The following is a 25,355-nucleotide window of genomic DNA, read 5'->3' on the forward strand; positions in this document are numbered from 1 at the left end:
AAGCAAAGAAAGTAGTGACTTCACTCAAGTGAAAACTGTCGAGAACTTCTACCACTAACTACCCTGAGATATGCAGTCTTTGAAAATTCTCTAGTAATATAATTATAGGTTGTTAATACTCATTGAATCAGTGGTTCTCAACCTTCCTAATGCCGTGACTGTTTTTTAAAAAATCATTTTATTAGGGGCTCATACAACTTATCACAATCCATGCATACATCCATTGTGTCAAGCACATTTGTACATTTGTTGCCATCATCATTCTCAAAATATTTGCTTTCTACTTGAGCCCTTGGTATCAGCTCCTGACTTTTTCCCCTCCCTCCTTACTCTCAACTCCCTATGAACCCTTGATAATTTATAAATTATTATTATTATTTTGTCATATCTTACACTGATGTCTCCCATCACCCATTTTTTTGTTATTTGTCCCCTAGGGAGGAGATTATATGTAGATCCTTGCAATCGGTTCCTTCTTTCTGCCCCACCTTCCCTTCACCCTCCCAGTATCGCCACTCTGCCGTGACCCTTTAAAACAGTTCATGCTGTGGTGACTGCCCCAACCATAAAATTATTTTCGTTGCTACTTGATAACTGTACTTTTGCTGCGGTTGGGAATCGGGCGACCCCTGTGAAAGGGTCGTTCGACCCCAAAAGGGGCTGCACCCCACAGGTGAGAACCGCTGCATTAAGTGCTAATTATCATGCTAAGATTAAATTTTGCTTCTAGATGAATTCCTTTCGAACAATGTCTTGGTTAAGGAGATTTGGTGGGGCTATTGTTACGTGTTGGGCTACTAACAACTAGGTCAGTGGTTGAAACCAAGGGGAAGATGAGGCGTCAAGGTTGAGAGCCGTCAAGGTTGAGAGCCGCATCGGCCCTGTGGAGGGGTCTCGTGCTGCTGCTCCAACCAGTGGACTTAATCACACAGGCCCTTCCTACCACCCAGCCCCACACAAGATGTCAGAGGATCTAGCAAAGCACCTGGAAGGCTACAAAGCTCAACTCCAGCAACTTGAAGCTGCATTTTATTGGAATACAGAAAGCGAAGATTTGCTAAAATTGAAAAAAAATTTTACAAGATGTTATAGAACTAACCAAAAACCTCCTTTCAACTCAACCTTCTGAAACGCTTACAAGCTCCAACAGTTTTATGTCTGTCCTGCCCACTCACTCATGGAAAGTCGGAGACACGTGTATGGCTACCTGGAGTGAAGGTAGAGTTCGTGAAGCAGAGATCCAAGTGCCAGATGAAGACAGTGGCCCCGCCGCACTCACCTTTGCTGGCCGTGGCCGTGCTCAGGTAGTAAGTAGCGTAACTCCACTGCTGAACCTCGAGCCTGCAGAAGAGGACAGACCGGCAGAGGGGGACAGTGGCAACAAACCCATGTCACACACAAAAAAGCCTGCCCAGCATCGTGAATACAAAAAGAAGAAAGCTTTGAAAAAAAGCATGAAAGAATAAAAACTTGAGCAGGAAAGAGGACCAGAAGGTGAAATGGCAGCAATTCAACAAGAGCTTATTTTGTTGGATGAGTAAGGAAGAATCCCAGTGTCGTCATGGACGTCAACAGAATGGAACCTGAAGAACTTGCCGTTGGATAGATAGCTGCTACTCGTTAAACGTTTTCATTACTGCTACCACAACGCCCGTACAGTTTGTTGAATAAGTTTGTAGATAGACACTGCTTATTAAATACAGCATCTGGATGGATTATTGATCTTCCTAATGTCAGATCCTCCTTCAACCAATGGCATATTCTTGTAAGGTGATCCTGTGGGGTTTTCAGTTACTTTGAACTTGTTACGTAATTTAATATTTCATTGGAACTTCCAGGTAAAAACACCAATCTGATAAAGAGATCATACCTCCCCCCCCCCGCCCCCATCCTAAATGTAAACCTAGCTGGTGTCCAAGCAAGTCTAACTGTAGGTCAATCTAAATGGCAGTGCTTGTTGTTTCTCAAACCTATGAGGCCCTCCCTAAAAGCGGTTCAACCGGTTTCATGAGTTTGAAGTGAGAAACCATGTTTAGGAGCCTCTAACCTTTTCTTATAAAGTTGCTAATTTTGCTGTGTTGATTTTTCACTTCAGGTAGTGGTACCATTTTGAGATGTGTAATGTTTATATGGGAAAACAAAAAGCTAATGTAGGAAAAAAACTAATGTGGAGCCCTGTATACTGTGTAGATACTATTTTTGTAAAAAAAAGAAAAATACAAGGCTAAATTAATGAACAAGAGTACTGAGGTTTTTCATTAAAAATCTGTTTCTTGTGCATTAATAGAGCCATAATTTTCTGTATATTATGTTAATGTACCTGAGTTTGTAATTTTTATTAACTAGATTCAGTTGTTGACTTTTTTTGGGGGGGGGGGGCTGTAAGTGAGCGTCACAAATTAATCCTGAGTTGAGTTTGTGCTGAATGCATGCATAGAAAATGGTCTTTCTATTAATAGCAGAAGGTAACTTAGAATGTGTTAATTTCAGCTTTGGATGTGTAACTTTTATTTAAAGTGCTATTAAAATCTTAAGGAAAAAAGAGAAAGATTTATATCCTCAGAAACCCAATAGTTACTATGAATCATGATCAACTTGATGGCAGTGGGTTTGGTTTTGTTTGGTTAATGTCTTGATTTCGAATCTGATTGCCATAATTTGAATCTTGCTTCCTCCATTTGGCAGTTATATTTTGTCACCCAAAATGTGATTCTTGAGTAGCTAGCGTAGCAGCCTCACCTCGGAGCTTGCAGGCTCACTGGTCCCACAAAGACCTATTTTAAACTCACAAACCTTTTTTACTCATCAGATACTTCTGTTGGAGTACTGGCCCCCAACAGTCGAATGGGTCCTCAGGAGTAACTATGCAATTGTGGAAATAATATAGGTAGACAAAGTGGGGCACAGGGGCTCTTTGTACCTATGTCGGAGCCAAGAGAGTGAATGTATTTTCCAATGGGTATATGTAATCACAAAGTTTACAGACCTTTCAAAAGGCATACATGTAATACAGGGAACATATTACACAGGCAATGAAGTGAGTCATCGTCTTGACCTGGTGCTAGTTGACCTTGGATGCCCCTGAGCCCTCTCCAGGGGAATAATATATGATCCCTATCAGAAAGAGACATCATCAGAGGGGGTGCTACATTTTACCACCGGTTGGGCTATAGGACCTAATAGCTCTTACCTACAGATAAACTTCAGGCATAGTTAATAGCCAAACGCAGGAAAGATTCATCTTTTTTGGTAACTCCTTTGTGACAGTTCCTATCTGAGGGATTATTGGAGGGACTGTGTTTAGTCTTGAGAATGTTCATTAAGATTTATTTATGTCATATAACCGTGAGGGCCTTCCCTCACCAGAGTCGGCTTTCCAGACACGGTAATTATGAGCAGAGGGAATTTGGCCTTTTACATTCTCATCTAGTTCCTCAGTTTCCCATGTACTTCAGCTTCTGGCTTGGCTCCTGGTTCAGGTGTGATCCATTGCTGCAAGCACGTTCCCTGAAATTCAGCTCTCTTTCTCACTTTCTCAGCCCTTTGATCTTACACTGTCTTCTCTCATTTTCGCTCTGGGTTGTATGGCATCCGCTTGCTTTCTCTGCAGAATCATATCGGTGGAAAGGACCTTAGAGATCATGCATCCCCAATCTTTGCTTTTGCTTTTGCTGAGACCTTGAGATGTTCATGTATTCTTTTGCTATGTTCAGAGTTTTCCCTGTATGTATCATTAGTGAGTCTCCCAAACAGATTGAAAGGATGAAGCAGGGAAGATGTATGAGTAAACTGTTCTCGAAGGAAAGGAAATCCAATATGAGCAAAAGTGTAAGTCAAGTTTTCATTCTGGAATAAAATTCTTTTTGACAAAACTATTTTGTGTGTTAATAGAAAGCCAGCGGTGCTACTTAGGCCGAGAGACCGTTCATTGAAAAGTCATGTGTGCCTTTGCCAGAATTCCTTTTTATACCATATTCATAGGCCCTTTGGGTATTAATCTATAATTGTCAAGGTTTTAGTTCATTTTCTGTTGTTTACAATATGGTAGGCAACATTGAGAGTATTCCAACATCTCGTAACTCTATGTACAACTGAACAAAATACTGCCCATCGCGCGCCAGCCTCGTAATTGTTATGTTTGAGCCCATTGGTAAAGCCACTTGTCGATAATAATTTTAAATTTGTTTTGGATTAATGCAGTTTTTACTTTATTTCACAAGCCAAATGAAAGAAAGATTGCTTTAAGGGTGACATTTTAAATCATGTGGAAAAAATGGTGTGTTTTCTGGGAGTAAAATATTTTTTAATGTCATTTCTGAATTTAAGTATCCCCATTCAAACCAACATATTTTTTAAACCAACATATTTAGTTGAGATAAAAATAATCCCATACATTAAAACTATAGGACAGTTGTTCAGACCTGTGCTTAAGTTAATTTTAGGCATTTCTAACAGGAATAAGATTAGAAGCCAATGATTTAGCATGTCTATAACAGTATTTCTTTTGCTTCCCTTCCTATGTGGCTAATTTCTCCCAAAGGTCTATTTTAAATATCCTTTCCATTTATCTACTCCTCTGCTATTGTTTCTTAAGTATTTGTCTTGCCCTGTAAGCCTCTTGACCGTGGAGACCAGGGCGTACTCATCTGTGTGTCCTCAAGGCCAGCACTGTGTGCGGCCAGGTGGAGTCTAGAGCGATTTTTGTCAAATGAAATACAAGTGTAGCATAACCGAGTACTGTATTGATCTTTTGAGAGAAAGAGACAGACAGACAGACATGGAGCCGTGGTGACAGAATGGTCACACATTGTGCTGCTAACCACAGGTCACAGTTTGAAACCACCCCACCATTTTGAGAGAGACAGTCTGGACTCCCTACTCCCCCAAAGCCTTACAGTCTGAAGACTTAGCAACGCATGGGGCAGCCCTACCCTGCGCTATAGGGACGCATGAGTCAGCATCCACTTGACGGCACCGGGTTTGGATCGTTGCATTGGGTTGGTGGTGTTGCGCCAACAAAGCGCAGGGCAGCTCGGTTTCTGCCTGTCCTTTTCAGTGGCGCTCTGCAAGGTGTGCTGCCTCACGCGCTGTTCCCAACCCGCCCTCCCCTGTGAGCATTCAGCTCACTGTCTCCTCAGCTCACTTCCTGTCTGGCTTTTCTGTCGTCAGTTTGATCCTATGTAGATCATCCTCTAAAGGGCACGCTATTTGAATAAGTTGTTGATATAAGTTGTTAAATGTAAACCCCCATCTACTTCACAATAATAAAGCTAAAAAAATCTTTTTAAAAAGCACATGGTCAAGGCAGACAATCATTACTAGTTAATTTAAACTACTATGTGGGTTGAAGACTTTAGAGGGGTATTTCTGGATCAAGGTTTCATGACGATCTAGGGGCATTAGTTTTCTGTCCTACATTGAACCTCTTTTGTTCAGGATTCATCCATAGAATCTGATCAAAATGTCCAGTGATGGTAGAGCGGCACTGTCTCGTCTTCTGGCCTCATGGCAAAGGAGGCAGTTTCTCGTGGAGACCGTGAGCCTCACATCCCTTGGGCTCCTTCTGTTCCAGACTAATAGAGCTATATTTCAAACTAGTAAAATAATGATGCTGTGATATTATTGTCTTGTGATTTTTTTTTTTCGTTTAAGAAGGCTAAAAGTTCATAATACCTTAAAATGTGAAAATGTAAAAGTAATATTTATTTGGGGAATATTTCTTTAGAAGACCATCATCTTGAACAACTGCTATCCTTAGGGTTATAGATACTGACATTTCTCCTAGCAGCAGCTCTGCCAGAAATTAACCATGTTTTGTTATTTAATGTTTTTAAAGTCCTATTTGTTAATAATACCACCAATCTCATCAGAAAAATCTTTTAAAGATTACGAAACCTCCAAGCTTAATATAACTGGTACAAGTTTTCTAAAGTTCAGATTTCACTTGAAAGCTCAAATTTTCTCATTGACAAAAAATACTATTGTGGGTTATTTTTGTTTTTTTCAAAAGCTTTTGAAGTAACAAGTCTCACTTTGTTCAATCTTGAGAAGATTCCACTTTCGCGTAATAGTTGCTGATTTTTCTTTCAAGAAACATGTGTTCTGTGGAAGAAAAGAACCCACCAAAACCAGCTAATTCAGATTGCACGTCCTAACATTCCCATTATGTCCTTTTTTCTTGAGACAAGAGTTGTACTTTGGTGTTCATTAAAAGGGAAAATCGTGTTTATTTTTACTATCTTCTAGTATGGTGGCTCACATATTGCCGTCAACCAGCTAACACAGTTTTTTTAATGAGACCTCAAAAAAAAAGTATATGCATGGATCAATAGTTAATAAAAGTATTCATTTTTACTGCTTCATAGTGGCCATTCTTAAGAAAATCTAGAATGGGTGTTTTTCTCCTGTGAATGCACAGCAGTGAGGAATGCAAGTCCATGCTAGGACATGCTGGTGTCACTGCCTTGACTTGTGCTCACAATGACATTTTTACCCATCACTGCTTTTCACCATCCATTCAAATGTCAACCCAGTAAAACAGGCAAAAAACATCTTATTATTATTTTTCAAATAATTTTGCTTTGTAGACCCCTAAAATTTTTGAGGAGCCCTTGAGTTTGCTGACCATTCTTTGAAATCTCTGTCTTAGAGATGGAATCCTATAGCTCCCAAAGTTGCTAATGTTATTCATATATGTAATTTTTCTTCATTTTTTTTTAATCAACAACTATACAAGCTTGGTGGTCCTCAGAACAACACTTTTGAATGTGTTTTTATAATCCCTCCTTTGCAGATGAGGAAATTAGCATTGAGATGATAATTTCCCCAAGGTTACTTAATATAAGTAAGAGAAATATATATCAAATTTAGCTTTCTCTTTCTAAGATTGTTGTCCTTACTACTACTTACACGTTGTCAGGTAAATAGAACAGCTAGGGAGAAGGCTTGAGGAAGAGACAGTTGAGGAAGAAAAGGTAAGTGTAATTGTCATGCAAGTGTTTAATGGTGCCCTTTTCATTTCTTTCCAGAGACATTTTAAATCCAAAGGATGTGATCAGTGTTCCAATGGAAGATACTACCTTTAGCAAAAATTTTTGCAGCCAATCTTGTCTTTCATCTTATGAAGGGAAAAGAAAATCATTTGTTACTCTATGTAGTAATAGCATTTTAACCAAATGCAGCATGTGTCAGAAAGCTACTGGTGTGAGTTCGAATTTTTATATTTTTTTAGCATTCGTAAATTCAATTCCTATGATTGTACTTAAATATCAGCGGTTTTAACTGTGGGTTTTTTTTTGCCTGTTTTTAATTTAGATTCAGTATGAAGTAAAATACCAGAATGTGAAGCATAGTCTTTGCAGTAGTGGCTGCTTTTTAAAGTTTCACACTGCTAACAGCCTCGTCATGAATTGTTGTGAGAGCTGTGGGGTGTATTGTTACACAAACTCTAGTTCATTCCATGTGCTCCAGATGGAAGGACAACCCCAGTACTTTAATAATTCAAAGACTCTTACAGCATGTAAGCAGGTATGGATAAAGATTTATTACTTAACCTGAGGGCAGTGTCATCTGAATTGACTGCGTAAGATTTAAATAAAAAACAACATTCTATTAGTTGTATTATGAGTAATTCTACTAGGAAATTGGGGAGCTACAGATTTGAACAGCTTTACACAATGGTAAGATGATGTAGAAGATGAAATTTTTTAAAAACCTTCTGATCGTTTTTCTTATGGAAGAATTCTTGATAAATGATGGATGGAGGTTTTCCCAAAGAATCTCACGCTGATTATTTTATGCAGGAAAGGCAAGTAAGTAGAAGCCTGTTTGTAAACTACAAATAAACTAGCAAAAATAACACTAGTCTCCTGTAAGATCTAGACATAAGTTTTTTATTCCCTGTGTTTAAACTCCTAAGAAAGGTAAAGATGAATCAAGATAGTCACAAGCCTTTTCTGAATTAGTCATAGAAAGAAATAAACTAGTGACAAACGTTCTCCTGATAAGAGAGACTTGGGTGAGAACTTCTGAGAGCAGAGAGCAGAGGCAGTTTGATGGCTGACTGAGATGGGCACTGCTGGTGATAGGGCTCCTTCCCAATGGGCGGTCATAAATCTTGCTGTTCAAATGAGGGACTCAGCCCTGCGCCTCGCCTTCAGTTCTTAAAAATCGGCAACTGCAAGTCAGAGTTCCAGGATAGTTCTATGAGCCACTCTTTTCTGCTGGAAAATAAGCTGTCAGGAAAGGAGCTATGTTAGGTCCAAGTGGTGTAGTGGGAGGCGGAGAAGGAAGATGTGGTTTGTTCTTTCTCCTTCCCAGAATAAACAGGGCTTGTTTTATTTTGACGAGCCTGCGTTGAATGGCCAGTTACTGAGCACATGTCCTAGGGTAGGAGTGCCCGGACTAAAGCAGCCCCACCACCCCTCAGAGCTTTCCTCCCCTGGGAGATGCTGTGTGGGAGTGACCCTGGGGACCTGTAGCCAAGAATTAGAAGTTTCCAAATCTATGAATCTAAACATAGACAGCCTTTTCTTTTTAAAAGTGGATTGTTTGGTATGAACTGTTGACTGGACAACTGATCTGCTTTGTAAACTTTTTCACAATTTATAGTAACTGCTAATTTTTTTTTTTAACAATCTGACCCCCCCAATACAGCATGTTAAGTACTTAGCCTTCGCATGTGAATAATAAATTTAATGATGATAACACCGTTGCTTTGTGTTAAATATTGGTGAATTATTAGGTATTTTTCAAAATATAAAACTTAAGTCACATTAATAGTTAAAAAGGAAATTTCAAAATTAACCCCTTTTTGTTTGTTTCTTTGTTCTTTTGCCCATAGCCAGTTCTTTCACAAACAGATCATTTAATTAATCTTTGTATTTTGTGCTCCCATAACCAGTTCTGTGCCATCATCGCCATCAAGCTGCTGTTACTTAGTCCAGGTTCTGGTTTTGTTAGAATAAAGGGGAGGCCTCTTGGTTTATATCTTTTCCCTTTGTGCTCTTACTGCTTATTAAGCTCACATCACTTCTTACTGCTTGTATGCTGATGTCTTACAGTAGAGTTGGAGGCCAGGCTAACTAGAGAAGCAGGGATTTTGCTCCTTTTTAGTTTTCCTTAGCACCAGTCAGGGTTTTCCTGGGTTAACACCCAAGCTGGCACTGAGAAGAGATTCACTATTATAAGACTTTTTTTTTTAATCTGGGAATACCTGGGTGTTCCGGACAATTAATGTGCTCAGCTGCTAAACAAAAGATTGGAGATTTATGACTCCTCAGCGACTTCGGAAGAAAGTCTGGCAGTCTACTTGCAAAAAGTCAGCCACGGAGAATTCCTGGTGCACTGTCCAGTGCACATAGGCGCTCCATCAGTTGGAGTCAACAGCAACTAGTTTTGGTTTATTTGTCTGGTTGGTTTTGATTGCCTAGGATGATGAACATTTTCTATGACCAGTTTCTTCATTACTTGCATTTATATTGTTATATATCTGATAAATTTAATTTTCTAATAGATAAATAATGTATACCCTTCATCTTATAGACTTTACAATCTATGTAGTCCTTTTCACTGTTTTTTAAAAGTGTTTAAAATAAGGATTCATTTGAAAAAGGGTTCCGGGGCTCCAGTGGAGGGAAGATGCTTTGGGGATGCTGGTGGCTGCATGTGTGCAGGTGTACTTGACAGTGAATGAGTGTGTGAGTTGTGATGGGGGATGTAGGAGCCCCCAGGAAAAGTATTTAATAAAAAGATGGGGATTCATTGATATTATTTGTAATATTTTAAGCATGAGTAGTGATAGTCGGTATATTTTTGTTTATTAACAACATGTATCAAGTGCCAGAAATATGACCATTATTTTAATTTCTAAATAGAAACCAGCCAGAACACTTCCACCTGTACTTTTAAAATCGCTGAGGCACTCAGATGAAATTATTGAGACCACCAATGACTTTGGAAAGACAGAGCTTTTCTGCTCCCTTAATTGTTTTTCTGCTTACAATAAAGCTAAGCTGGAATCTTCCACAGGTAATGTTTATTTAGCAGTTGTCAAAGGTATAGTTACTGAAATTAGTAAAGAGGAATATTGTGTCTTTTTCATATATAATATTGATTTATTTCTAAATAAAACTGATTTGAAAGTAAAACAATTCAAAACGTGTTACCAAAAAAAAACAGTTTTTAGGTGTTTTGTTTTTTCCTGTAAAAAGGAAGGCTACCTCACCACGAGAATTTCGTATTTGTCTGTAAAGATTATTGTATCAGCTTGAAACACCCTGTCTTCTTTTTAAGGCAAGATTTAAAGGGGGGAAATGAGAGACTCGTGTCATGTTCGATTGAGCCCTTAAGTGGCACACTCCGTGTGTGCTTGTCTGCTAGCCGAGCAGCTGGCAGCGTGAGCCCACCAGTCACCCTCTGCTGGAAGGGCCTGTGAAGGTCATGTAGCCAAGAAAACCAGTGAGCAGTTTTACTCTGGAACATAGGGGGTCACCACTAGTCAGAATCGAGAGTAACAGGTTTCTATTTGGTCTTTTGATTATTTGCATCCTTTAGTAAATGAATGTATTTATATTGATATATTTATTGAAAACCTACCACAAGATTGGGTGCATAGGAAGCACTCAGTTAATCTCTTGGTTTAATTCACTATATTTATGATACAGAATTGCTGTTATAATACCAATATAGAACATTCTATCCAACTGACTCCTGCTTTGTAAAAGTAAAACGATCAGCTTTGTTGTTAAAGTAGATCTAGTTGGAAGTGCACTTATAGAAAAAGAGCCTCCTGTACTACCAGAGGTGCCTTTTGCATTTACTGTAGTGTACTTTGAGTTTGTCCAGAGTCTCTTCAATGTTAGCGTGCACACCAACCTACCTCCATTGGTATTGAGGTTGAACTGTATCTGTTAGAGTAAGAGTTTATACCTGTTAGAGTAAGAAATTGTACACATTAAGAGATGCATAACTCCAACTACCATAGAGTCACTTCTGACTCATAGCAACCCTGTAGAAAAAAACTGTTCTTTGTCAAGTTTGTGGCTCTTTACAGGAGTAGAAACACCCTGTCTTTCTCCTGGAGAGCAGCTGGTGGTTTTGAACTGCTGTCCTTGGTGATTAGCAGCCCAAAGCGTAAATGCTACGGCATCAGGGCTCTTTAACAGATTGTATAGGTCCTGCTTATGTTTCCCTTGGCTAATTTTACAGCAGAAATTTGTTTATAATTTTAAGTGATCTATATAAAAAGATGGAAAAATGGTGTGCCAAAAGCTATAAAATGATGAGAAAGTATAAACTTATCAGTGTAATATTGTTAACTGTTATCCTGAAGAACCTGGCTGTCCCTAAATCCTAATATGTATTACTCCAATTCGTAAGCATTACTTTAGATCAGTACTGCCACCTAAAGCAATTCCATATTTGTACTGCCCCTTGAACCATTTGTTATTAACAATGTTTGTGATTGATTCTGCTTGGTTTATTTTTATCAGTAAATGTTTCCACGGTACAAGAGGCTTCAAGTGAGCTCCTTCCTCTGCAGAAAGATACAACTCCAGTTATCAGCAATATAGTATCCTTGGCAGATCCTCATGGTGACCTCTCCCCTGGACACTCTGATGACTTAGAAAGTATGAAATGATTTAAAGATATTTTATGTAAACACTATTTTACCATGCTTGATAAGTCTGCCTGTATCTTAACTTATTTTTTATTTCCTGCTGTACAATAAGCAATTAGAATTTATGATGCTATTTTGTAGATGAGAGTATAAGATCTTAAATTTATGTCCTTATTAACTTCACAGGTACAGTTTCTCCAGTAACAGCAAATGACATCTCAAATGTAAGCTTTACTATTTCTTTGGCATTTATTTTATTTTTAAACAAGATGTTTATGCATGCTTAAGCATTTTCATTCCTATTTTCAACTTAAATCTTAAAACATGTATACCAACTAAACCGTCACTGAATGTAATGTCTGCTGTTCACATTGGTTCCCAAAGCTCAAGTTTGTCATCTAGTTTGTCACCCTATGTTTCCTCTCTGTTCTTTACACTCCTTGTCACCTGGGCAACAAATCTTCGTTTTGCTCGTACATTAAAGGGTCCGGCGAGCGTTAAATGTGAACTCTAGACAGCAAATATTTATAGTCGTTAGTGTTTCCCCCTAGTGGAGCTCATAAGGTAACTCATCCATTCATTTTACCGTTACTGGGGTAGAGCTCAATATTTTAGCAGATTATTTGAAAACTGCTCATGTGTTCTCATTTTCTCCCAAAGACTTCGAAGAGTTCTCCCAGTGAATCAAGCAGTGGTGCTGCTAATCATAGTGGGGAACAGCCAAGCCTGTCGCCATCCTCACCAGGACTCAGCCAGTCCACAGTTGACTCGGAGGTAGACGTGCAAAAAGATGGAGTGTCAAGCCAGGATCCTGAAGACAATATGAAAACTATGAAGATAAATGATGAACTGTGTCGCTCCAAATTTGCACCCAGAGATCAAAAGGTTAAAAGGAAATCACAAAGTATTAAAAAGTCCCAGGGTTCAAATCCGCATTTGGAAAGCAGCAGTAAAAAGGAGGTGACTTTCTGTTACTCGTGCCAGTTGTACTGCCAACATTTTTTTAGCTGTGAGGGAGAGTCATGTGCTACCCATGGGATTTCTAATTGGAAAAAAACTCTGGAAAAATTCAGAAAGCATGAAACAAGTGAGATGCATTTGAAGTCATTGCAGTTTTGGAAAAAATACCAGCTTTGTGATGAAGCTATCAACAATAATTTGTCCATTCATTCAAAAAAAGTTGAGGAAAACAAAAACTACTTAAAGTTTATCATTGAAACTATTTTATTTCTTGGAAAACAGTGCTTACCGTTCAGTGGAAATGATCAGTCTGTTTCATCTATAAATAAAGGCAATTTTTTAGAATTATTAGAAATCAGAGCAAAGGATAAAGGAGAAGGAATATTTCGGCTGATGAGCTCACAAGTTGACTTCTATAATAGCTCACAAATTCAGGGTGAAATTGTCGAAATTATAAAGACTGAAATGCTGCAGGCCATTGTGAATGAGATCAATGGTTCCTCCGCGTTTTCTATCATATGTGACGAAACAACTGATAGTAGCACTAAAGAACAGCTTTCGATTTGTGTAAGATACCTACAAAAAACACCAAAGACTATCTTAATAAAAGAAAGATTTTTGGGTTTTATTGATACTGGAGAGATCCCTGAGCCCAACTTACAGAAGATTATCAAAACATACCTGCAGCAGATTGGAGTCGATGTGAAAAACATGCGTGGCCAGTGCTATGATAGTACCATTAATTTAAGGGGGAAATTTAATAAAATTGCCGCAGAATTCAAGAAGGAAGAGCCGAGAGCTGTATACATGCATTGCTATGCACATTTTTTTGATTTAGCAGTCATTAGGTTTTGTCAAGAAGTAAACGAATTTCGAAGTACTCTGAACACTCTTAGTGCTTTGTTCAGCACTATTTATATGTCGGGGGAAATGATGGCAAAGTTTCAAAATATTTGCAACCTAAGTCAAAATAAGACCTGCAAGAATCATTCCTCACAGACTTGTTGGGCAGTCCATGATCATACATTACTGTCAGTGATTGAGGGTCTTCCAGAGATTATTGAAACACTGGAAGTTATATCAAGCCAATCCTCACACGCAAATTTGGCTGATGAGTTAAGAAATTTGTTGACATTACTTTCCAGATTTGAATTTATCTTTTGTTTAAAATTTCTTTATCGTGTGCTGAGTGTTACAAGAATTCTTTCCAAGGAGCTTCAGGGTAAAGCTATGAATATTTTTTCTCTGTCTTCAAAAATAGAAACAATCTTTGAATGCTTATCATCTGAGAGAAATGATAACAGTTTCAAAACTCTCTGGGATGAAGCAGAAGAAATATGTCAAAAAATAACATGTAAAGGTTTGGAAGTTGAAGAACCTCTGCAGAAAAGAAGGAAAATTCAGAAAATAACAGATCAGAGCAATTCAGATAGGTTACTCTCTCCTACTGAAGAGCAGTGTAAAACTAATATTTATTACCAAGGATTAGATACTATATTGCAAAATTTAAAATTATATTTTTCAGAGTTTGATTATTGCAAAATAAAGGAAATTTCAGAACTGCTATTTAAATGGAATGAGCCACTAAATGAAACAACAGCCAGACACGTTCAAGAATTCTATAAACTCGATACAGATATTATCCCAGAACTTAGGTTTTATCGACACTATGCAAAGCTCAACTTTGTCATGGATTATGATTACATCGACTTCATAAATCTTGGCTATTTGTTTATTCAGCATGGTCTTTACAGTAATATTCCTGGTATCTCACAGCTATTACATATTGCTTTGTCTTGGCCAATTACGTCAGCAAGTGCTAAAAGTTCATTTTCCGTACTGCCTCGCCTTAAAATGTATGTGTGTCATACCACAGGACAGAAGCGGTGTAGTGGCCTGGCCTTGATGGCAGTTGAGCAGGAATTAGTAAACAAACTGATGGAACCTGAAAGACTCACTGCAATTTCTGAAAAGTTTGTCGGTCAGGTGAAAGAGATGTGATGCTTGCTAATTTTAATTTACCTGGAAGAAGCTTGTATTTCTGTTGGAGCAGTATAGTTTTTATTCAAAATGCTCTCTTGAGAAAAGGGAGATGATGTGAAGGAATGTTGGGAAACTGATTGTGGTAGCAATTGTACAGTACTGCTTGCCGGGATTGAACTCCCAATTATAAATAAATAAATATTTTTGGATGTTCTCTAAGAAAAGTCATTTTTTGAATTAGACAGTGTTTTGTTGTGTATATTTTGGCCACAAATAGAAAAAAATTTCATGCTTAACAATGAGTATAAGGAAGACGAAAATGTTCTAGAATTGATTGTGATAATTATACAACTCTACTTGATATGATTTCATTATGGAGTTGTATGACATGGTTGAAGTGCTAATAAAACTATTGAAAAAAAAGAAAAGCAGTTTTCCAACAAAACCTGTAACTTTGTATGTTTCAAAATTTAAGGCTTAAAGATGTACAGTGAAAAGCCTTCTTCCCACTATTAGCGCCCAGAGCTCCTTCCTTGGGGTGTTTTCAGTAGAGTTTGTGGATGTGATACTCTACTCAGTGCAAACAGTTTTCCTGCTCATTCTTTCTTTTCAAATGATATTTCTGAGATCATCTCATAGCAGTACAGGAATACAACTGCATGCCTTTGTCTCAAAATGTTAGTATTTTACTGTGGTTTAGCTGAAAGTTAGTTAGTAAATGTGTTTCCCATTTAACAATTTGTACACATTTATTTCTTGACATGGGTTACAACCTCCTCAATGCAACAGCACGCGCTCCATTATCCCCCTCAAGTCCCTAGTTCCATCCATCCATCTTTCCTGCCCCTTCCTGCCATATAAACTTGATTTGGCAAATGCTGTCCTTCTGAGCTCATGATTATTCAGAGAAGCGCATTCCTCATGAGTGTAAGGGTGCACTTTGTAGAACTGTGTGTCCGTTGCTTTGCTGAAAGGAAACCTTGAGGAGTGAGTTCAGTTCCTGGATTCAGAAGTGTCGGGCCAGTATTGAGGGCTCCATGCAGAAGAGTATATTGTGTGAATGGACCAAAATGTATTTGATCAGTCACTACTGACAGAGTATTATAATTCTTTTGCTATGATAAGTAATACTGCTTTTAATAACTTTGTATACATGAATGGAATTCAAATTCATGAGTGAATTTCTGTAAGATAAATTCAAAGATTAAAATTACTAGATCAGAAGATTTATATCTTTGTTTTTGATAGATATAGACAAATTGCTTTCTGTCTGTACTCCCAGGAATCTTTACCACTGTTAGCTAACGTCTTGATCTTTGCTAATCTTTGAGTTGAAATTTGGAATTTTCTTCTCAGAGCATTTTTTTAAATCATTTTATTGAGGGGCTCTTTCAAATCTTATAACAATCCATCATCCAATTGTATTGAGCACACTTGTTCATATGTTGCCGTCAACATTTCCAAAACATTTTCTTTGTATCAACTATTTTCCCCTCCCTCCCCCACCCTCTCACACTCATGAATCCTTGATCAGTTATATATTCTTGTATTGTTATTTCGTGTCTTACACTGTCTTTTGTCTCCCTTAACCCACGTTTCTGTTATTCGTCTCCCTGGGGCGTGGGCTCTATATCCAACCTTGTGATGGGTTCCCCCTTTCTCCACCTCCCCTCTCCAGCAATTTTAATTCATATTCTTCTTAAGAATAAGATTCGGTGTGTATTTGAGCTATTTATATTTTCTTTTCTGTGAATTGTATGAGGATTAAAATTCAAATATATTTTCAGTTTAAGAAATTTTGATGGTATTTTTTAAGTAAATAACCTCTAAAGAATGAGATGATTTTTTTAATGAGATTATTTTTCCTGTTGTCTGTATTTTAAAAAATCTTGACGGAAAAATTAAAGGCAATAGGTTCTAAATTTCTGTTTTACCTGTAGAGATATACAAAAGCTTACTGAAAATAGAACTGAAGGAAATAAGTCAGAGGAGTTTAATTAGCTGCAGAGTCAGTAAATGGTACACTCAGAAAGGCAGACAACCAGTTCATGCCAACTGGAAAAAGACTAGTGACCATTTTCTAGTGATAAGTATTCTACTAACCTTGTGTTCCATTATGCTGACAGTTGCAGTACGTGGTGGTACAATAAAAAAAACTCCCATTGGTATCTGAACTTTGTAGCACCTTCATTTTGTTGGAAAGGCCAATCAGTAGATACAGAGAAATCAGACTGAATAACCTGAATGACCAGGTGGAATTCTCATCAGCAGTAAACCTTTATTTGCCTTTTTAAAGTTTTCTGTAAGAAATTATTTTTTCAAATGAATCTTATCTGTTGTTGGAGCTTATACCAGGAATATAAAGGCATTTCAATATTGGGAAATTTATTTTTAAAACTGATTAAATTGTCATATATATGCCTGATTAAAATCCTTGGTAAGATTAGAATAAAAAGTTATTACTTTAAAATGATGAAATATATCTAATGTATGTAGATTCAAAAAGATTTCAAAATTTTTCTGGGAAAACAGTCCATTATCTTTTCATTCCATTTTTCTACAAACATAATAATAGACCTAGCCAGAAGCTCTGGTGGCCTCGTGGGGTACGTGTTGGGTTACTACCTGGAAGTGCAGCAGTTTACCTCCACCAGCTGCTCTGAGGGAGCCAGATGAGGCTGTCTCCTCCTGTAAAGGTTTGCAGTCTCAGAAACCAGACTCTGTCCTGTAAGAGCCACTGTGAGTCAGAACTGACTTGAGGGCATTTGGTGGTGTGCATAGCACCTAGTCAATAGTACATATAAGAGCATGTTTAGAGGTAAATCTTAGGCCTTCTCTCCAGGACTAAGTCATGGGTACTTATTATCTACTATATGATTTTTCCTTAAATGATATCTGAAATAATTATAAATTGCTATGAAATTATTTTAAAATACTGCAGATCTCATGTTCCCTTCACCTAACTTTCCCAAGGGTGACTTCTTTCCAACTATAATTCAGAATCACAACATGAAATTGCCATTGATAGAAAGAAACCACTGATCTTTTTTTTTTTTTTGAAACCACTGATCTTACTCAGCTTCACCAGTTTAACATGCTCTTGCACTGGTGTGTGTGTGTGGTGTGTGCGCATGTGTGTGTGTGCATGTGTGTGTTGGGGAAGGGAGAGATAATTCATTCTAAGCACTTTTGCATGGGTAGATTTGTGTAATCACCATAGTCAAGATACAGAACAGAGCATCAAAATGCATGAGGCAACATCTGCTCGAACTATGAGGAAAAACAGACAAATCCACTATTGTAGTAAGAGACTTCAACACTACCAACACAGACTCAGAAGGTGAAAATTAGGAAGGCTGCAGTCAAATAACACCATCAATTTAATTGATCTAATGGACACAAAATGAGTAAATTTCCAACAGGTTTTAGTAAAACTAAATGGAAAGATAATGAAATTTTCCTATGAACTTAATGAAGTTCCTGTATATAGAAAAACAGCAGAATACACATTCTTCTCAAGTTCACAAAGGATATTTGCCAAGATAAACCATATCCTGATCAATCATATTAAAAATAATAAAACCTATCCTGGGCCATAATAAACAACAAACATAAAAGAATCAAATTCATACAAAGTATACTCATAGATCACTAGAATTAAACAAATGCAATAGCAGAGAATTCCAAAATACTAAGAAATTTAAGATGCACTAATACATAACACATGAATCAAAAACTAAGAATTTTTAAAAATAGTTGAAAATAAAAATATCCAAAATCTGGGAATGCAGCAGAAGCAGTACTGAGAGCAGTGCTTACAATGTTGGATATTTACTAATATGAAAAGACTTCTCTCTTAATTCCTTGGAAGTCTTAGAAAAGAAAGATCTAAAAAGCTAGAAAATGAGCAAATTAAATCCAAGATGAATATTTGAAAAAACCTTAACCTCCCTGGCGTCATCGTGAGTGTGGCTCGGGGGAAATGTTCACTGTCAGAAGTGGTAACCCCAGAGCCACATTCGGATTACACTGCAGAGAAGTCCCTTCTCTGCTCCCGGTCCAGCGGTGCCCTCCGCTGTGAGCTGTGATCGCAGAGAGCGATCTGACTTCCTTGTTCTGTTCTCTCTGTGCTGTGTCACCGCGCAGGGACGGAGCTGGGCGGGAAATTCAAAACTGCAAGTCTAAAAGAGACATACGATTTTTATGCAAAACAATACTACTTTGGGTACAAAATTACTGACATAATTAGACCACCAGGGAGGTTAAACTAGAACAGAAATCAATGAAAACAAACTTACTAGGGAAAAAATGTTTTGTTGAAAGGATAATGTTGATAAAAACTTCTAGACAAGTAAACAACAACCAAAAGATAAGTTACTAATATCAGAAATGAAAAGCCATCATTACTGTTCCCTTGGATAAAAGATATTTTTTATATAATGAACAACTATGCCCACAAGTATGATAACTTAGATGAAATGGACAAATTTCATTAAAGACGCATCTGCCAAAACTCACCTAATGAAAAATAGCTCATAGGTCTAAATCACTCATTAACAAATAGAACAGCAGCTTGCCTTCGCCGTCCTGACAAACGTCAAACTAAGAAACATGCTGCCGTTCTCTACAAGCTCATAGTAACAGCCGGGAGAACACTTTGTTTTTTGTTAGTTTGGTTTTGAAAGAACACTTTCTTAACTCTTGTCCTGCCTGCCCGTAATACCAAGTTTATACAAGACATCACAACAAAACCAAAGTACAGATCAATAATGCGCGCAAACATAGGTGCAAAACGCAATTTGAATCCACCCATGTATTTTTTAAATTATATACCAAGTAAAGTGGAGTTTATTCCAAGGCTGGTTCCACATTCAGGTCCATAAATGTAATCCATCACACCAACAGGGTAAAGAAAAAATCACATGTAAATGCTAAAACTATTTGACAAAATCTAAGAGTCATAGTAAAATTGTCTGCAAATTAAGGAGAGATCTAAAACAAAAAGTCAAAAGAAAATTAAAATTTGTACAAAGTAGGAATGAAATAACTCCACAGGTGAATAAATTAACAAAAATACTCCTGGAACTATAAGTAATTATAGCAAGAGGTTACAGCAGACAGATGATATTTAAAGCTGTGTTAACATTCATATAGACCAGCAATGAGTAAGTAAAATTAAAGTGCAACACCATTTAGCACCAGGAAAGTAATAGGCCTAAGAAAATGTATATAAAATCTGTATGAGAAAAACTGAAAAATTCTGAAGAAAATCCCAAATGGAAAGTTTTTTAGATCAGCCCTCTCCAACTTGATCTGTCATTTCAGTACCATTCAATCATAGTCAAATTTCCAGCAAGTTATTCATAGATATCCACAATTGGCTCTAAAGTTAAAGGAAAGATAAAAAACCTAGAATAGCCAGCAGAAAACAAGTCATTGGAGAGACACTCTTCAATGTCAAGGTTATTTTAAAGTGCACTAGTCCAGACTGTGGTATCAGTAACAAAGGAATGGAGTCCAGAAATATACCCACATAAATTTAATCATCCTTGATAAGCAAAGCAATTCCATGAAGAAAAGATTACTGAAACATATTGACCACATATGAACAAATGAATCTGACACATTTCTCAAAAATTAACCGTTTGCACTGAATTCGCCTTAGAAAACCCTCCAAATTCACTACCATCAAATCAGTTCTGACTCATGGGGACTCTATAGGACAGGGTGGAATTGCCCCTTTGAGTTTCCAAGGCTATAAATCTTGACCGGAGCAGAGCGCCGCATCCTCCCTCAGAGCAGCTGGTGACTCCGAATTGCTGGTCTTGTTAGCGGTCATGGCCGGGCTCCTTGAGCTCTCCGAGGAGTGTGAGTGCCCCATGTCTCTGGCTTGGGCCTTCACATGGAAGGAGACTGACTGCTCAAGAAAGCAATGCAGAAACTCTCCGGCTTGACGCGAGGTGCTGGCCATTGCATGAGAACCTCCGCATCAAAGCTAAACTCAGATGAGCTCCCCAAGGGGACAGGGTGATTAAGACAGCAAGCTCATGAACTATCCTTTGTCCGCATCTCATCACCACCACCTTGTCCTTGTGTGAGTTTGAGCAAGGTTAGCAGCAGTAAGGTTTCGTTTCCTCCTCTGGGGAAAAGGGGGTGGTGGTGGTAAATAACATCTCTCGTCACAGAGCTGCTGCAAAGGTGAATGAGATTATGGCTGTCAAATACCTAGCCTAGTAGTTGTCACATGGTAATAATCCGGTCAGTGGTGTACCTTACTCCCCAGCATATAGACCAGCTACATATAGACCAGCTACCTTACCAGCATATAGATAGCTACACCCACCTTCAGACCTCATCAAGGATCCCCTTAAAGAAGAACCTGGGCTCCACAGACAGAAGAAACCGAATCGTACAAATGCCTTATAGCCACAACCCGACCGACAAAGGCACCTGAGAAAGGGGCTGTCTAGAGAAATAAGGCTATGTTATTTTAAAATGAATAATTCTATTCCGAATAGAAACGTATCTGAAAAGCTTGGCCAAGTGACCCAGTCATTGTCTTTAGACTGAAAATGAAACGTGACTATCAGTCGTATTACCAGCAAACTGAAGAGGAAAGCCAATCTTGGTTGTGCTAAAATACTTCGTTTTTAATGGCAATGTTAAAATATGTATTAAAAAATCCAAACTTAAAAGTTTAGGGATAAAATAGGGAATTGGGGGGAACTATTTGCAAGGATCTACATATAACTCCCTCCCTGGGAATGGACAACAGAAAAGTGGGTAAAAGGAGACATCAAGACAGTGTAAGACATGACAAAATAGTAATTTATAAATTATCAAGGGTTCAGGAGGGAGGGGGTGGGGACAGGAAAAAATGAGCTGCTACCAAGGGCTCAAGTAGAAAGCAAATGTTTTGAGAATGATGAGGGCAGCTTATGTGCAAATGTGCTTGACACCGTGGAGAAATGTATGGGTTGTGATAAGATATGTAAGAGCCCCAATAAAAGTACGTAAAGGAAAACAAAAGAATACAAACAAACACATACATGGAATTTTATTGTTTTCCTTTCATAGGTCATCAAGAACATTTTAGAACTACTGTCTACTGATCCCTGGATATATGTTGTATCCCTGGCATTTCTTTACAGTAGAAACTGTAAAGTATTAAGTAACCAAAATACTCTAGAGCAGGGGTTCTCAACCTCCCTAAAACCGTGACCCTTTCATACCGTTCCTCATGTGGTGGGGACCCCCAACCATAACATTATTTTTGTTGCTACTTCATAACTGTAATTTTACTATTATGTATTGGGCGGCCCTGGTGGAAGTCGTTCGACCCCCAAAGGGGTCTCGACCCACAGGTTGAGAACCGCTGTTCTAGATCTTCCAACATCTCCCAAGTGAAAGAGTTTCCAGATACACGTCACAAATTCTATTTATAACTCTACTGAAGACACTGCCCCGATCTCCACTAGAGCATGCTTACCTAAAGGAGACATTAACAATACATTGTCTCAAAAGTAGTAGTTTCTAAGAATGTGTGAAAGATTAATCTGTACTTATCTTCAAAAAAATTAACTTCCCACATATAAGACTAACATTATTTTACTCTCGTCCTTGAGAAATTCCTACTTAGCTATTGTTAAATAAGGAATGGTGTTTAAATAGTAGTTATCTACAGGTATGAAGCATAATATAATCCTACGTGATTGTTTTTATAAGGAATTTCAACTGCAAGAGATAGGATAATTCGTTTCAAGTGCTCCTTCAACTACCTAGTCACATTATTTAATCTTGAAGAAAAATGAAACTCCTGGTATTTTAGAATCTATAAATCCTTCAACAAGCTAAGTCCTTTTTGAGGAAATTTGAAAGCAAGCGTAACATATTTGTCCTAAAGTGACATTTTTTCAGAAACATGGAAATGTAGAAAATTAACTAATTCTCTGAGAAATGTACACAGAAATCAATAGGCCATACTTTAGAACTGTTTTTTATTAGTAGTTTGACCAAGTTTTCTTGGAATAAGGGCTACGCGAAACATAGTGTACAAAAGAGTAACTGAGCGGTGCAAACCTCTGGTAAGCAGTTTGCCTCTAAAGATAATTTCCAGTCAGGAGCAGCTGTAGTGGGAGCTGAAGGAAAAAGGGATTCACAGCAGAGGAGAAAAGGAAGTAGAATGTGAGTTCAGATTCTCACTGCACTCTATCATCGGGGCTGATTGCAGGCACCCTATAGGTCCGGGTAGAACTGTCCCTGAGACTGACTCTTTACAGGAGCATGCAAAGATGGCTGGGTGTGAACTGCTGACTTCACAGCAGCCAAATGCATAACCACTACACTACCAGGGTTTCTCACAGTTTGGTATAGATTCTTGTTTTTAACAATTACAATGTATTGTCATAGTTGTTGTCATGCTATATCATCAGACTTTCTTCCTAATAATTTTTTTTCCCACTGCTATAGTGACCCTATGTAGAGATTCTGTGAGTGTAAATCTTTTTTTTTTCCTTCGAGTATAAGTCCTACAGGAGCAAAAAGACTTTTTAAGAGTTTGTCAATATTTAAATGTAATACTATGTTGAATATTATTTCAAGTCTGGCTTTTGGACATCACAAAATTCCTTTCAATTTTTAAAAATGAAATTAATATAGTATATTGCATTATATATATGATATTCTAGACAAATATTCATTCTTTCAGTAACTGAGCTCTTACCCAGAAATGCCAGGAACAAGACACTGCCTCTTGTCCTGAGTAAACATAACATTCATGCCACTAAACCCAGGCCAATCGTCAGAATCCTTCATAATATTATCGCCTGAATAGTCACTCACTATCACTAACTTGAGATGGTTCACCAAATCTTAAGTTGTTGTTCCAGACAACCTTTTCATAATGATTAATAGACAACCCTTTCATAAAAATTTCAAAAGCCAAAAACTACTAATCCATGTACTTTTCTCAGTGTGACAACTAATGATTGATTTATTCAACAAATGTTTGAACGTGTGGTGTGTTAGGTGCTATCAAGTCAGTTCGAAAAACACAGCAACCTACGCACAGCAGAACGAAACACTGCCCGGTCCTGCGCCATCCTCACAATTGGTCCCATGCCTGAGCCCATCCATGCAGCCCATTGTCAGTCCACCTCCTGAGGGCCTTTCTCTTTTACTGCCCTTGTACTCGATCAAGCATGATGCCCTTCTCCGGGGAGTGGTCTCTCCTGGCATGACGGAAGTATGTAAGACAAAATCGCGCCATCCTTGTCTCTAAGGAGCACCCTGGCCATTCTTCCAAGACGGATCTGTTTGTCTTTTTAGCAGTCCACGGTACTTTCAGCGTTTTTGCCAGCACCACAGTTCAGACGCATCCATTCTTCAGTCTTTTTCATTCAATGTCCAACTTTCACATGCATGTGAGTTTAAGCATGCAAGGACTTCAAATATGCTTGACCCACAGTGGGCACTGTGTAGCTATTTCCATTTTCATTACTGAGCACCTATATCCAGATAGTACTCTGTACATAGGAAGGAGACTGCAGTAAACCAAACACAGAGAACTCCCTGCGTACACACATCTCCCTTCTTACTTAGGTTGTAGATTGATAAGAGAATAAATTAATAAATAATCCAGTTTACTAAATGGGCGTACATGTCAGGGAGATTGTCTTTATCTCTTTAGGGGTGCTATAACTAGCAGATGGTTGACTTTAACAAATTTATCCTTTCACAGTTGAAGTGACTTGAACTCAACTAACTGCCATTGAGTTGTTTCCGACTCATGATGACCCTGTAGGGCAGGATAGAGTGGCCCCTGTGGGTTTCTGAGCCGGTAATTTTCACAGGCATAGAAGGAAGAGTGACTGGTGGTTATGAACTGCTGACTTTACTTTGCGGCATGAGTTACCACTATTCCACCAGGACACCCAATGTTTAAATGACTAAAGTTTGAATTCAGGACACCAGCTCGAGGGGAGAATTTTCTCTGCTGGCTCTGAAGGAAAGTCCTTTATCTCGGGCACCTTAATATGACTTAGCATCTCTCTTGCCCCATGTGATAGTTAAGGTTGTATGTCAACGTGGCTGGGTCACAATTCTCTGGTTTGAAAGTTATGATTTAGTCATCTCGAGAGTAAAGCACAGCTTGCACTAATCCTGCCTCATTAACAAAGAAACTCCATTCCCAAATGGGATTATGAGTTCACTTATTTCCAGTCTTTATGAATTCTTGTGGTGTTAGAGGGTTTATATTGTTGTCTTTGTTCTACTTGTTGGAGGTGTTGTGTTAAGGTATTGATTTTTAATTTGTCCTTTTTCATGTTTGCATTCATTGCTATAAATTGCCATTTGATAGCTGCTGTTTCTGCGTCCCAAAGGTTCTAGTATAATGCGTTATCAATATTGCTTGTTTGAAGGAATGTCTTAATTTCATCCATTTTTTATCTATGACCCATTTTTAAGTAGTATGTTGTTCAGTGTTTGCCCTATGTTCCTGTTCTACTATGGATTTCCAGTTTTATAGCATTGTGATCCGAGGAAACATTGTATGATCTGTGTTTCTCAACATGTTAAGGCTTACTTTGTGGCCTAACGTGATCTAAAGAATGAACTGTGTTGTGTCGCGTGCTCTGTGTATGTTTTGGTCAAGCTGGCTGACTGTGTTGTTTGACTTGTTGGGTTTCTTTCCTGTCTCTCCTGAAGTGTGCTGTGTTGAAGTTTCCTGCTATTATTGTTGAGCTGTTTCTTTTTTAACTCTGTGCGATGATTGATGTATTTTGAGGGTCTT

The 25,355-nt window shown here is 38.1% G+C and overlaps 1 protein-coding gene and 1 pseudogene across 2 annotated transcripts in view; both read left to right on the plus strand.

The window, feature by feature from the left end:
- ZMYM1 (zinc finger MYM-type containing 1) overlaps positions 1–14,787 on the plus strand; it is a 35,333-nt gene extending 20,546 nt beyond the window's left edge. For both annotated transcript variants that reach the window (XM_075553750.1, XM_075553752.1), the window contains 6 exons: positions 7,029–7,203; positions 7,315–7,527; positions 9,876–10,029; positions 11,493–11,630; positions 11,807–11,844; positions 12,281–14,787. In XM_075553750.1, the coding sequence (XP_075409865.1) occupies positions 7,029–7,203; positions 7,315–7,527; positions 9,876–10,029; positions 11,493–11,630; positions 11,807–11,844; positions 12,281–14,581 (3,019 nt within the window). In that variant the 3' untranslated portion in view covers positions 14,582–14,787. The remainder of the gene's footprint in view (positions 1–7,028; positions 7,204–7,314; positions 7,528–9,875; positions 10,030–11,492; positions 11,631–11,806; positions 11,845–12,280) is intronic.
- On the plus strand, positions 229–2,310 carry LOC142434393 (survival of motor neuron-related-splicing factor 30 pseudogene; annotated as a pseudogene).
- Positions 14,788–25,355: the final 10,568 nt, after the last annotated feature.

This window comes from Tenrec ecaudatus, chromosome 1 (assembly GCF_050624435.1).
Source record: "Tenrec ecaudatus isolate mTenEca1 chromosome 1, mTenEca1.hap1, whole genome shotgun sequence".
In the NCBI taxonomy this organism is placed as follows: Eukaryota; Metazoa; Chordata; class Mammalia; order Afrosoricida; family Tenrecidae; genus Tenrec; species Tenrec ecaudatus.